The sequence below is a fragment of the Acanthisitta chloris genome, unplaced genomic scaffold, assembly GCF_000695815.1.
Source record: "Acanthisitta chloris isolate BGI_N310 unplaced genomic scaffold, ASM69581v1 scaffold14795, whole genome shotgun sequence".
Taxonomy (NCBI): Eukaryota; Metazoa; Chordata; class Aves; order Passeriformes; family Acanthisittidae; genus Acanthisitta; species Acanthisitta chloris.
The window spans coordinates 580-11779 of NW_008674414.1; the positions used below are offsets into that span (position 1 = coordinate 580).

Sequence of the window (11200 nt, forward strand, 5' to 3'; positions counted from 1 at the left end):
ATATGTAGTCTATCTGTACAATTAACTGCATTAAATCCTTCATAATATGCAATCTTAATTCATTTATATGCTGATTAACTACATATTAGGGGGAAATTGTTTTGTATGGCTCTTACTTTCTTTATAATTTCATTACTTTAGTGGAGAGAATTCCTTTGTTCTGTCTTGGAGGAAATGGAAGGCAACTTAAAGAAACTAAGCAGCACCTGCATGGTGTATATAGGTGTATAACTGGCAATATTGGTGAGATTGCTGCCTTGGTATTTTGTACCAGAACTGCTACAAGTCTGACCTGGAATGGCTGAGGGGCGTTGGTTGGGTCCCCATCGGTTCCTTGGAAGTTGAAAAGGCCAAGAAGGCAGGAGAGATCCTGAGTGACAAAATATACCGTCAGCCTCCAGACAAAATCAAGTTCACCAGCATCCCTGATTCCCTCCCCATGGTGTTGGCCAAGCAGAATGCAGACACCATGAATAAGGTGAGTCTTGGTTTGATGAGGTAACACATCAGCAGTCTCTGCCCCAGCCCTGCAGACAGGACTAGCACTACAGATGTGCTGTGAGATTCCAGCACAGTGAGGCTTTTGAAGTCTAAGTTCCATTCTTGGCAATGAACAGGTAACTTATTTTCAGCAAGTGCTAATTTAATAATATCTTCCAAGTTGCCGAGTGAACTTGTCACAATTATCACTTGTGAAGATTTCCATATACTTCCTTTGCATCTAGTAATGTTTTTTCTAACTTTCACCTGATTCAAATGCATCAATTTGTCTAATAAATCAAGTTTTCCTCATGATCTAGTAGTTAGTAAACTCCTTGTTTTAGGGCAGTCTTTGAAATACCCATATGTTAATAAATTCAGCTTGGTACTGAAAATCTAGGAGACTTTCTGAACCTGTGGCCTTGATCTCAGTCTTATTCATGTCAACAGAACCATTTTGTCTTTCAAACAGACCTTGTTCTTAGAGCTTAGGTCTCTCTGTGACCAATTAACTCTCTGTGCCTTTGTTCTAAGTATTTTTAAACAGAATTCGTTCCAGATTTTTTCATTCTTAACCTGTAATTAGCATATCTAGAGAGGTAAATATAAAACCTGATAGAATTAGGATTTTTTTAGATTCTGAGTGTAGATCTTTAAGTCTTCTTATGCTTTAGGAGATCTCCAAGTAGTCAGTGGTATTTGTTCCTCCCTTAACCTGTGTTGTTTCTCCTGCAGCGTTTGTACACTGAGGCCTGGGATAAAGACAAGACACAGGTCCACATTATGCCTGACACACCTGAAATCACCCTGGCAAGAGAGAACAAGAAGAACTATAGCTTGGTGAGTGTGTTATCTCTCCAGGTGTGACTGGTCTGTGCTATGGCTAGACCAGGAATGTGCTGGTGATCTTCATATAGATAACATCATCAGTTTCCTTACCCTGGGCTGGAGCAGGAACAGTGTGGTCAGCAGGACCAGGAGGTGATTCTGCCCCTGCACTCGGTGCTGGTGAGGCCACACCTTGGATCCTGTGCTCAGTTCTGGGCCCTCAGCTCAGGAGGGACATTGAGGGGCTGGAGCAGGTCCAGAGAAGAGCAACGAGGCTGGTGAAGGGACTGGAGCACAAGTGCCATGAGGAGAGGCTGAGGGAGCTGGGGGTGTTCAGCCTGGAGAAGAGGAGGCTCAGGGGAGACCTTCTCACCCTCTGCAACTCCCTGACAGGAGGTTGGAGTCAGGTGGGGGTTGGTCTCTTCTCCCAGGCAACCAGCAGCAGGACAAGAGGGCACAGACTCAAGCTCTGCCAGGGGAGGGTTAGGTTGGATCTTAGGAAGAGATTTTTTCCAGAGAGAGTGCTCAGGCATTGGAATGTGCTGCCCAGGGAGGTGGTGGATTCACCATCCCTGGAGGTTTTCAAGCTGAGGCTGGATGTGGCACTTAGTGCCATGGGCTGGTGACCACGGTAGGACTGGGCTTGATGATCTTGGAGGTATTTTCCAACCTGATTGATTCTATGATTCTGTGATTCTATGATTATTTGCATATTTGTTGTAGTAGTGCATACATAGACCAGTGAGCACTAGTGAGAGTGAATTCCATGGGGAATTGTGTGTCTCCACTGAAGTTCTGGGTGTCATTTCTGTCAATGTACATAACATGGGGAAGGCACAAAATTTATACCCAGAAGGTGATTTCCAGAACAGTTCTGCAAAGCAATGATCCATGGGTTCAAGTGGGATTTTAGGCCCAAAAATTCATATCAGTTAATGGTGGCTTTAAATAGTTAGTTAGCTCTGAATTATGGTCAGTGTTATGTTATTTGAAGTAGTATCCGAAAAATTTATTAGTGAATGGATTTAACAAAGATCTTCCTTAACAATGAATCTGTGGCTTTAAGTTAAACCTGGGTTAGAACAAACTTTCACACAATTTTCAAGTCTATTTACAGTTTGTTTTGCATGGAATGTAATATAGGGAATTTATATGCATCCCATGGTTTCATTCTTCCCCTAGAAACACTACAGAGAAGGCCTGGAAGAGGCAAAGAAGAAAGGCTATGATTTGAGAGTCGATGCCATCCCCATTCAAGCTGCCAAAGCATCCAGGCAAATTGCCAGTGACGTAAGAATCTCCTTTCTTGTTCCTTTCCATGCTGACATCTCAGCTCTGCAAGCTAAGAGTTACCAGCTGGATTCTGCACAAGGCATTGCAACTAATCTCTGACCTCAGAGGGAAATTATTTTGCATGTGGAAAAATTAGATCCCGAGAAGTCACAGGGGCAATGTGGAGCTGTGTTCTGTTCTTTGTGTAACTCATAACCCTTTAATTAAGTCTTAGCAGAGTGTATAGTCTGTTTAATCAGGATTAAGTCAATTTAATGAGAGTATTATTTCTTACTAATACTGAAGTGCTTTTCCTAAAGAGCTCACTGAAAAATTCCTATTTAGGCTTCTAACTCAAATAGCCAAAGAATTAGCCATAGGAATCACGTTACAGCCCCAGAAATGCTTGGAGTGGTTGGATTTTTTGATGGTAGGTCATAGAGATATTTGGAGAATTTGTTGTTAGAAATATTTCATGTGATATAGAAAGAGGATCTCTTGATTTGTATTTCAGTACAAGTACAAGGAAGGTTATCGCAAGCAGCTTGGCCACCACATTGGGGCCAGAAACATCGAGGACGACCCCAAGATGGTGTGGTCGATGCACGTAGCCAAGATCCAGAGTGACAGGGAGTACAAGAAGGACTTTGAGAAGACCAAGACACGCTTCAGTTCAGTAGCCCACATGCTGGAAATCGTGTTGGCCAAGAAATGTCAAGGGTTGGTCAGCGATGTCGACTACCGGCACATCCTGCACCAGTGGATCTGTCTGCCCGACCAGAACGACGTGATCCATGCCAGACAAGCCTATGACCTGCAGAGTGATGTGAGTTCTCTTTATTTGGTTTTCAGTGGGGAATGTTTGATATTCTACATAGGTGCATCAGCCATCACATCCCAATGTGGTGGAACCAGAGTTTCAAGACTGATTTTTAAGTTTCATGGCTGATTTAAGCTCATGTCTCCAACCAATGTTAATTCATGGATATTTAATGGAATCCTGTAATTCCAGAATTGGAGGTTTATTATTTACCTTTCTGTGAGACCTGGATAATGCTTCACTCTTTAAGGTAGATGAAATGCCGTTGGTTTTTTCTACCATTTTCTCTGTGGCTTTGGATTTGATTAAATCAGTTGATAAAGTTGACAGTGAAATTACTCAACTGAAAATATGCCCCATGTAAACTGTATTGTTAGTATTAGAGTAATCTTTGTATGGTTTGGGTTTGTGTTGTGTTTTTTTTTGTAACAGCACTGCTACAAGTCTGACCTGGAATGGCTGAGGGGCGTTGGTTGGGTCCCTATTGGTTCCTTGGAAGTTGAGAAAGCCAAGAAGGCAGGAGAGATCCTGAGTGACAAAATATATCGCCAGCGTCCAGACACCATCAAGTTCACCAGCGTCACAGATTCCCTGGAGATGGTGTTGGCTAAGCAGAATGCAGACACTATGAATAAGGTGAGTCCTGGCTGGATTTGGTGACAGTGTCTGCCTAAACCCTGGAGACAGGACTGGAAGTGTAGTTGACCAGCCCAAGTGATGCTAAAGAGGTTTATTCATTCTTCTGAAGCAACGTGTGAATTTCCTAAGTGTTAAACTCCCTCAAACAGTTTGTCCTTTTCTTAATGTTATCTCTACGTAGTTACCTAACAGTTTATCCCTGTTATAGTTCCTATCTTTTCACCTGATATGCTCTAGGTTTTCCATGATGAATGAGATACTAACTTGTTTCTGGAATGGCATTTTCATCCCTTCTTTTGTTCTTCCTCAGCGTTTGTACACAGATGCATGGAATAAAGACAAGACCACGATCCATGTCATGCCTGACACACCAGAGATTCTGCTGGCCAAACAGAACAGGCTGAACTACAGTCAGGTGAGTGGGACTGAAGAGTTGAGGCAATTCAGGGGTGTCTGACAAGTACAGTTTTGTCATGTCTGACTGTCAGTTGATGTAGGGTATTGTCAGATTGTTCAGTTTCTCAAACTTTCAGTTCCAGTGCTGAAATCAGAGTTGGTTTTGCACTTGAATTTGCCTCCTGAGATATAATTGGGCTTTTGAAACATATCATCCAACTTAAATGAGAAATAATTTTAGAGCTAGGTATGGAAATACATAAAGTATGTGTTAGACTCTGTGTTCAAAATGTTTTGGTTTTCTGAGGATTAACAATATTGTTTAGGGGCTTCATTTGATCCATTACGGAGTTGTGCTTAACTGAAAAGTGATTGTTTTCTTGTTTCAAACTAAAATGGGCATCTTTTCCCCACAGAAAATGTACAGACTGGCCCTGGAGGAGTCGAAGAAGAAGGGCTATGATCTGCGTTTTGATGCCATTCCCATCCAATCTGCCAAAGCCTCCAGAGACATTGCCAGTGATGTAAGCAGCTTTTCCCATCTCTGTGTGGCTTTGGTGTTGGAAAATGATCAGAGAGTTTGTTCCACTGTTAGTTAATATCCTGTCTTAAATTACAGGACAGACAATATTAAATGCAGTGATTTGACCCCAAAACTTCACTGCACAAAGGGGATGAACTGTCAGTGCTTTTCTGCATGGAGTAGATATCACAGTAATAGATAACCAAAATAATGTGAGGTTTGTTTACATGTCCCCTGTAATAATTCCGTTGGTGTCCATGGATGTTCAAGTAGGATGATCCAAAAGGCATTTGAGTCAATGCTAGAGCTAGTCAAGTGAATTTCTGATTCAAAAAGTATTTCTGGTGAAGTGTCATAATGAAATTCAATATGCCAGTGTAGAAAACCAGGGAGAAAACATTATGACTCTGGCAGGTTTCACTTCTGAGGTGAGGAAACATCACTGAGAGAGGGAGAATGACAGACTTTTGTGCTCCTTGTTTTCTATCAAGGTTGATACTGGTTTTTCAGTGTTTGTTTTAAGACCAACTCACATCACCTTCATCAAGGTGTTTTGTAAAGAGTCTTTAAAATGAGTTCATAGTTCCAGTTTAATCTAATAGCAAAATAATGTGGACTACCAAACATGAGTATGTGACAGTAAATGTTTAGTGAATTGAAAGTGTGTTGCAGTTATATAAAAAATCTGAGGTAATTATGTCTGATTAAAATGCTTTTTATGTGCAAACTAATCCAAGAATAGAAAGACCTAAATCACATTTTTCTCTTAACAAAATGCTAATGAATATGTCAAGCTCTTTGAGTTATTTATCACTTTATCAATACACCTTGTAACTCTGGATATCCTTTGTCTCTAGTACAAGTACAAGGAAGGTTATCGCAAGCAGCTTGGCCACCACATTGGGGCCAGAAACATCGAGGACGACCCCAAGATGGTGTGGTCGATGCACGTGGCCAAGATCCAGAGTGACAGGGAGTACAAGAAGGACTTTGAGAAGACCAAGACACGCTTCAGTAGCCCAGTGGACATGCTGGGCATTGTGTTGGCCAAGAAATGCCAAGGGTTGGTCAGCGATGTTGACTACCGGCACATCCTGCACCAGTGGATCTGTCTGCCCGACCAGAACGACGTGATCCATGCCAGACAAGCCTATGACCTGCAGAGTGATGTGAGTTCTCTTTATTTGGTTTTCAGTGGGGAATGTTTGATATTTTACATAGGTACATCAGCCATCCCATTCCAATGTGGTAGAACCAGAGTTTCAAGACTGATTTTTAAGTTTCATGGCTGATTGAAAGTCAGGTCTCCCAACAATATGTTAATTCATGGATACTTGAATGGAATTCTTTAATTCCAGAATTTGGCCTGTTTATCATTCTGTGAAACTTGGAGAATGATTTCACTTCTAATCTTGAAGAAATGAAGTTATATTTTCTACAGTTTTCTTGTAGGGCTTTGAGTATCTTTGAGTTAAAAGTCAGTGTTTAGGTTACTTACCTGTGAACAGTTGCACCGTGTGACTTCATTATTCTTACTTTATTAAAATAACCTGTGCCTTTTTTTTGTTGTTGTTTGTAACAGCACTGCTACAAGTCTGACCTGGAATGGCTGAGGGGCGTTGGTTGGGTCCCTATTGGTTCCTTGGAAGTTGAGAAAGCCAAGAAGGCAGGAGAGATCCTGAGTGACAAAATATATCGCCAGCGTCCAGACACCATCAAGTTCACCAGCGTCACAGATTCCCTGGAGATGGTGTTGGCTAAGCAGAATGCAGACACCATGAATAAGGTGAGTCCTGGCTGGATTTGGTGACAGTGTCTGCCTAAACCCTGGAGACAGGACTGGAAGTGTAGTTGACCAGCCCAAGTGATGCTAAAGAGGTTTATTCATTCTTCTGAAGCAACATGAGTTTGCTAAGTGGTGTTAAATTCCCACAGATAAATTCTCCTTTCGTTAATGTTGTCTCTACCTGTCTAAGCACATAACTGTGTATCCATGTTGTATTTCATAGCATCATAGAATGGTTTGGGTTGGAAGGGACCTTAAAGACCATTTTGTTCTAACCCCTGCCATGGACAGGGACACCTCCCACTATACAGTTTTCTGTCACTTTAATTAGTATGCTTTAGGTTTTCCATGACTTAATGAGACATTAGGCTGGTTTGGAATGGCATTTTTATCCCTTCCTTTGTTCTTCCTCAGCGTTTGTACACGGACGCATGGAATAAAGACAAGACCACGATCCATGTCATGCCTGACACACCAGAGATTCTGCTGGCCAAACAGAACAGGCTGAACTACAGTCAGGTGAGTGGGACTGAAGAGTTGAGGCAATTCAGGGGTGTCTGACAAGTACAGTTTTGTCATGTCTGACTGTCAGTTGATGTAGGATATTGTCAGATTGTTCAGTTCCTCAAACTTTCAGTTCCGGTGCTGAAATCGGAGTTGTTCTTTCACTGGAATTTGCCTCCTGTGTATCTAATCAGGCTTTTAATTTATACCATCCACCATAGAAGAGAAATAATTTCTGTAGGTAAATATTGAAATAAATATCTTTTAGACTCTTCCTGTCTTTGCCTTCCCTAAGTGATTCCCGTTTTCCATCATTTTCCGTATGGTTACAGGTCTTTGAAATGAATGCTTTTATTTTCTGCAGAAGAATATTTGAGTTTTCTGAAGATTAACAATATTGTTTACAGACTTCATTTGTTTTATCACAGAGTTGTATTTAACAAGAATCGTAGTTCTGCTTTAGAAACCAAAGTGTGGATGTTTCTCCCCACAGAAAATGTACAGACTGGCCCTGGAGGAGTCGAAGAAGGAAGGTTACGACCTGCGTTATGATGCCATTCCCATCCAATCTGCCAAAGCCTCCAGAGAGATTGCCAGTGATGTAAGCAGCTTTTCCCATGTCTGTGTGGGTTTGGTGATGGGAAAGAATCAGAGTATTTGTTCCTTGGTTTGCTAATGTAGATCCTTTACAGAACAGCCAGAACTGAAATCTCTTTCCATAGTGATGCTGCCACATGCCTTCAGTGCATGAGAGGAATGGGTAGTATTTTATGCATGAGGTAGATATCACAGTAATAGATATACAGGAAAATGTGAGGATTATTTATATGTCCCCTGTAATAATTCCATTGGTGTCCATGGATGTTCAAGTAATGTCCAAAATTCCATGCTAGAGTTGATGCTAAGTTAATCGAGTTAATTTCTGATCCAAAAAAAGGGAATACTTTAAAATGTATCCCCAAAACAGATATGTTAGTGAATCCATTTTAGAAGTTTAAGTGTTTGTCTATCCTGGAGGAAAATAATCATTCTGTTGTAGTGTCATAAGGAAATTCAAGATATATAAGACCAGGAATAAGACTGCAATGACTAGGCCAGGTTTTGTTCCTTGGGTGGGGCAACACCACTGAGAGACAGAGGATAATGGATTTTTGTGTTCCTTGATTTTCTACCAAGGCTGATATTGAAAAGGTTTCTGTTAAGAATGAGTTCATATCTTTGTACACTTTGTTTCAGTACAAGTACAAGGAAGGTTATCGCAAGCAGCTTGGCCACCACATTGGGGCCAGAAACATCGAGGACGACCCCAAGATGGTGTGGTCGATGCACGTGGCCAAGATCCAGAGTGACAGGGAGTACAAGAAGGACTTTGAGAAGACCAAGACACGCTTCAGTAGCCCAGTGGACATGCTGGGCATTGTGTTGGCCAAGAAATGCCAAGGGTTGGTCAGCGATGTTGACTACCGGCACATCCTGCACCAGTGGATCTGTCTGCCCGACCAGAACGACGTGATCTATGCCAGTGATGTGAGCAGAGCATTTGTGTTATATGATGAAATATCCCTGTGTAATGCAGGTTTTAATATGATCTATATTATGCCTTTGTCACATCAGACATGTTGATAGAAGTGAAATGTGTAATAGTCTTTCCGCAAACACATTTAGTCCTGTTTTCTCAGTCCTTAGCCTGAGGCATAGTTTGTGTGTAACTCTGACATTTGTGGTGTTGTTCAATAACTCTTTTCTTTTTCGTCTTATTATTTCTATTCTTAACTTAATCTTCAAAAATAGAATTGTTGTCAAAACTGTCTCCTGCTCTTCTGCAATTCTTCACATAATTAGAACAAGACTCATTTATAATGACCTTCTGAATCTTTTCAGGCTGTTTACAAATCAGACCTGGAATGGCTGCGAGGTGTTGGATGGGTTCCCATTGGTTCCTTGGAAGTTGAGAAAGTCAAGAAGGCTGGAGAAATTCTCAGTGACAGGAAATATCGTCAACCCGCGGACAAAATCAAATTCACCAGTGTGACAGATTCTTTGGCCATGGTCTTAGCCAAGCAAAATGCTGACATCATGAACAAGGTGAGGTTGGGTTTTTTCTTGGCAAAATCACTAGTGTTACCAGCTAATGGAACTTGTATGTGAGGTGAAAAATGCAAAATACAAAGGAAAACTAAAGACTTTGGTTGTGGATGTCCAAGTTCATCCATAGTACAGGAAAGCTTTTCTCTCAGGGAAGTGGGAAGTCTGAAGTGAGCACTTGGTAAAAACGTACTGAAAGAAGTCACCCAAATCACATATTTTTCAAGAGAAATTCTGAACAAGTTATGAGGAAATAGTTTATGTTCTCTGGAAGTGAGGCTTCTGCAATGCAACTGGGATCTGGAGGATGAAAGTCACTAAGTACCTCCTCCTCCTCCTTTGTGGGATGAGGTTGCACAAGGCCAAGTGCTGGTCCTGCACTTCGGCCATACTAATCCCATGCAGAGCACCAGGAGAAAGGGACCTGGGAGTGTGGAGAGACAGGAGCTGAACAGGAGCCAGCAGTGTGCTCAGGGGGGCAAGAAGGCCAATGGCATCCTGGGCTGGAGCAGGGACAGTGTGGTCAGCAGGACCAGGAGGTGATTCTGCCCCTGGACTCGGTGCTGGTGAGGCCACACCTTGAATCCTGTGCTCAGTTCTGGGCCCTCAGGTCAGGAGGGACATTGAGGGGCTGGAGCAGGTCCAGAGCAGAGCAGCGAGGCTGGTGAAGGGACTGGAGCACAAGTGGCATGAGGAGAGGCTGAGGGAGCTGGGGGTGTTCAGCCTGGAGAAGAGGAGGCTCAGGGGAGACCTCATCACCCTCTGCAACTCCCTGACAGGAGGTTGGAGTCAGGTGGGGGTTGGTCTCTTCTCCCAGGCAACCAGCAGCAGGACAAGAGGGCACAGACTCAAGCTCTGCCAGGGGAGGGTTAGGTTGGATCTTAGGAAGAGATTTTTTTCCAGAGAGTGTGATGAGGCATTGGAATGTGCTGCCCAGGGAGGTGGTGGATTCCCCATCCCTGGAGGTTTTCAAGCTGAGACTGGATGTGGCACTTAGTGCCATGGGCTAGTGACCACGGTAGGGTTGGACTTTTCCAACCTGATGGATTCTATGATAATCAAACAACTTATACTGAAGTATGAATACAGTTTTCCTCCTACAGCAGTTTCTCAGTAGTCCAAAATCAGTCAGTAGCCTGAGAAATAATGAGGAGGCACAAAGTTTCCTTCAGGAGCTGTTCAGTGAGAAGCTTTGCTCAGTCAGGTCTTGAACTGCCATTAGCAGTTTGTAAAATAATCCCTTTGGACAAATGTAATAATTTGTTTATGTATATCTTGTTCTTCTTCAAGTTTCCTTTTCTTTTATATCATGGATGTATTTTTGATAACTGCATCTTCCCAACTTGCAGTTCTTCTACCATGACATGCGTAGGGGAATGTTCTCAAAGGACTATTTTCCTCTCTCGTAGCGTTTGTACACAGAAGCTTGGGATGCAGACAAAACATCCATCCATGTCATGCCTGACACCCCAGAAATTCTGTTAGCCAAGGCCAACTCAGCTAATGTCAGCAAGGTAAGAACATTTAAACACTTACTAAATTCAGAATTAACTAAGCATTTCTTTAACCTGAAAGATCTTCAAAAATATGCATTCATGAGAAGTTCAAGAAAAAAAATATGAGATGTAGAAATCACATTTTTCAGGATATTGATCAGCCATTTTCTGTCTTATTTTTTGTAGAAACTTTATATACAAGCCTGGGAAGATGCCAAGAAGAAGGGTTTTGACCTGAGAGCTGATGCAATTCCAATCCGAAGTGCAAAGGCGTCAAGAGATATTGCAAGTGATGTATGTTCTTCCTGTACATTCCTTTTCCATTCTCTTGAAAACAAGAATAAATATATATATATATATATATTTAGATA

At 42.0% G+C, this 11200-nt stretch overlaps 1 protein-coding gene across 1 annotated transcript in view; it reads left to right on the plus strand.

Annotated features, from left to right (window-relative positions):
* The window catches only part of LOC103802813 (nebulin-like), a gene marked incomplete at both ends in the record, with an annotated part of 11629 nt that extends 506 nt beyond the window's left edge, over positions 1-11123 (plus strand). Inside the window, 15 exons of the mRNA XM_009075344.1 lie at positions 275-478; positions 1216-1320; positions 2491-2598; positions 3095-3406; positions 3833-4036; positions 4350-4454; positions 4852-4959; positions 5816-6127; positions 6541-6744; positions 7159-7263; positions 7742-7849; positions 8485-8775; positions 9130-9333; positions 10743-10847; positions 11016-11123. Coding sequence (XP_009073592.1) covers positions 275-478; positions 1216-1320; positions 2491-2598; positions 3095-3406; positions 3833-4036; positions 4350-4454; positions 4852-4959; positions 5816-6127; positions 6541-6744; positions 7159-7263; positions 7742-7849; positions 8485-8775; positions 9130-9333; positions 10743-10847; positions 11016-11123 — 2583 coding nt within the window. The remainder of the gene's footprint in view (positions 1-274; positions 479-1215; positions 1321-2490; positions 2599-3094; positions 3407-3832; positions 4037-4349; positions 4455-4851; positions 4960-5815; positions 6128-6540; positions 6745-7158; positions 7264-7741; positions 7850-8484; positions 8776-9129; positions 9334-10742; positions 10848-11015) is intronic.
* Between the last annotated feature and the right edge of the window lie 77 nt (positions 11124-11200).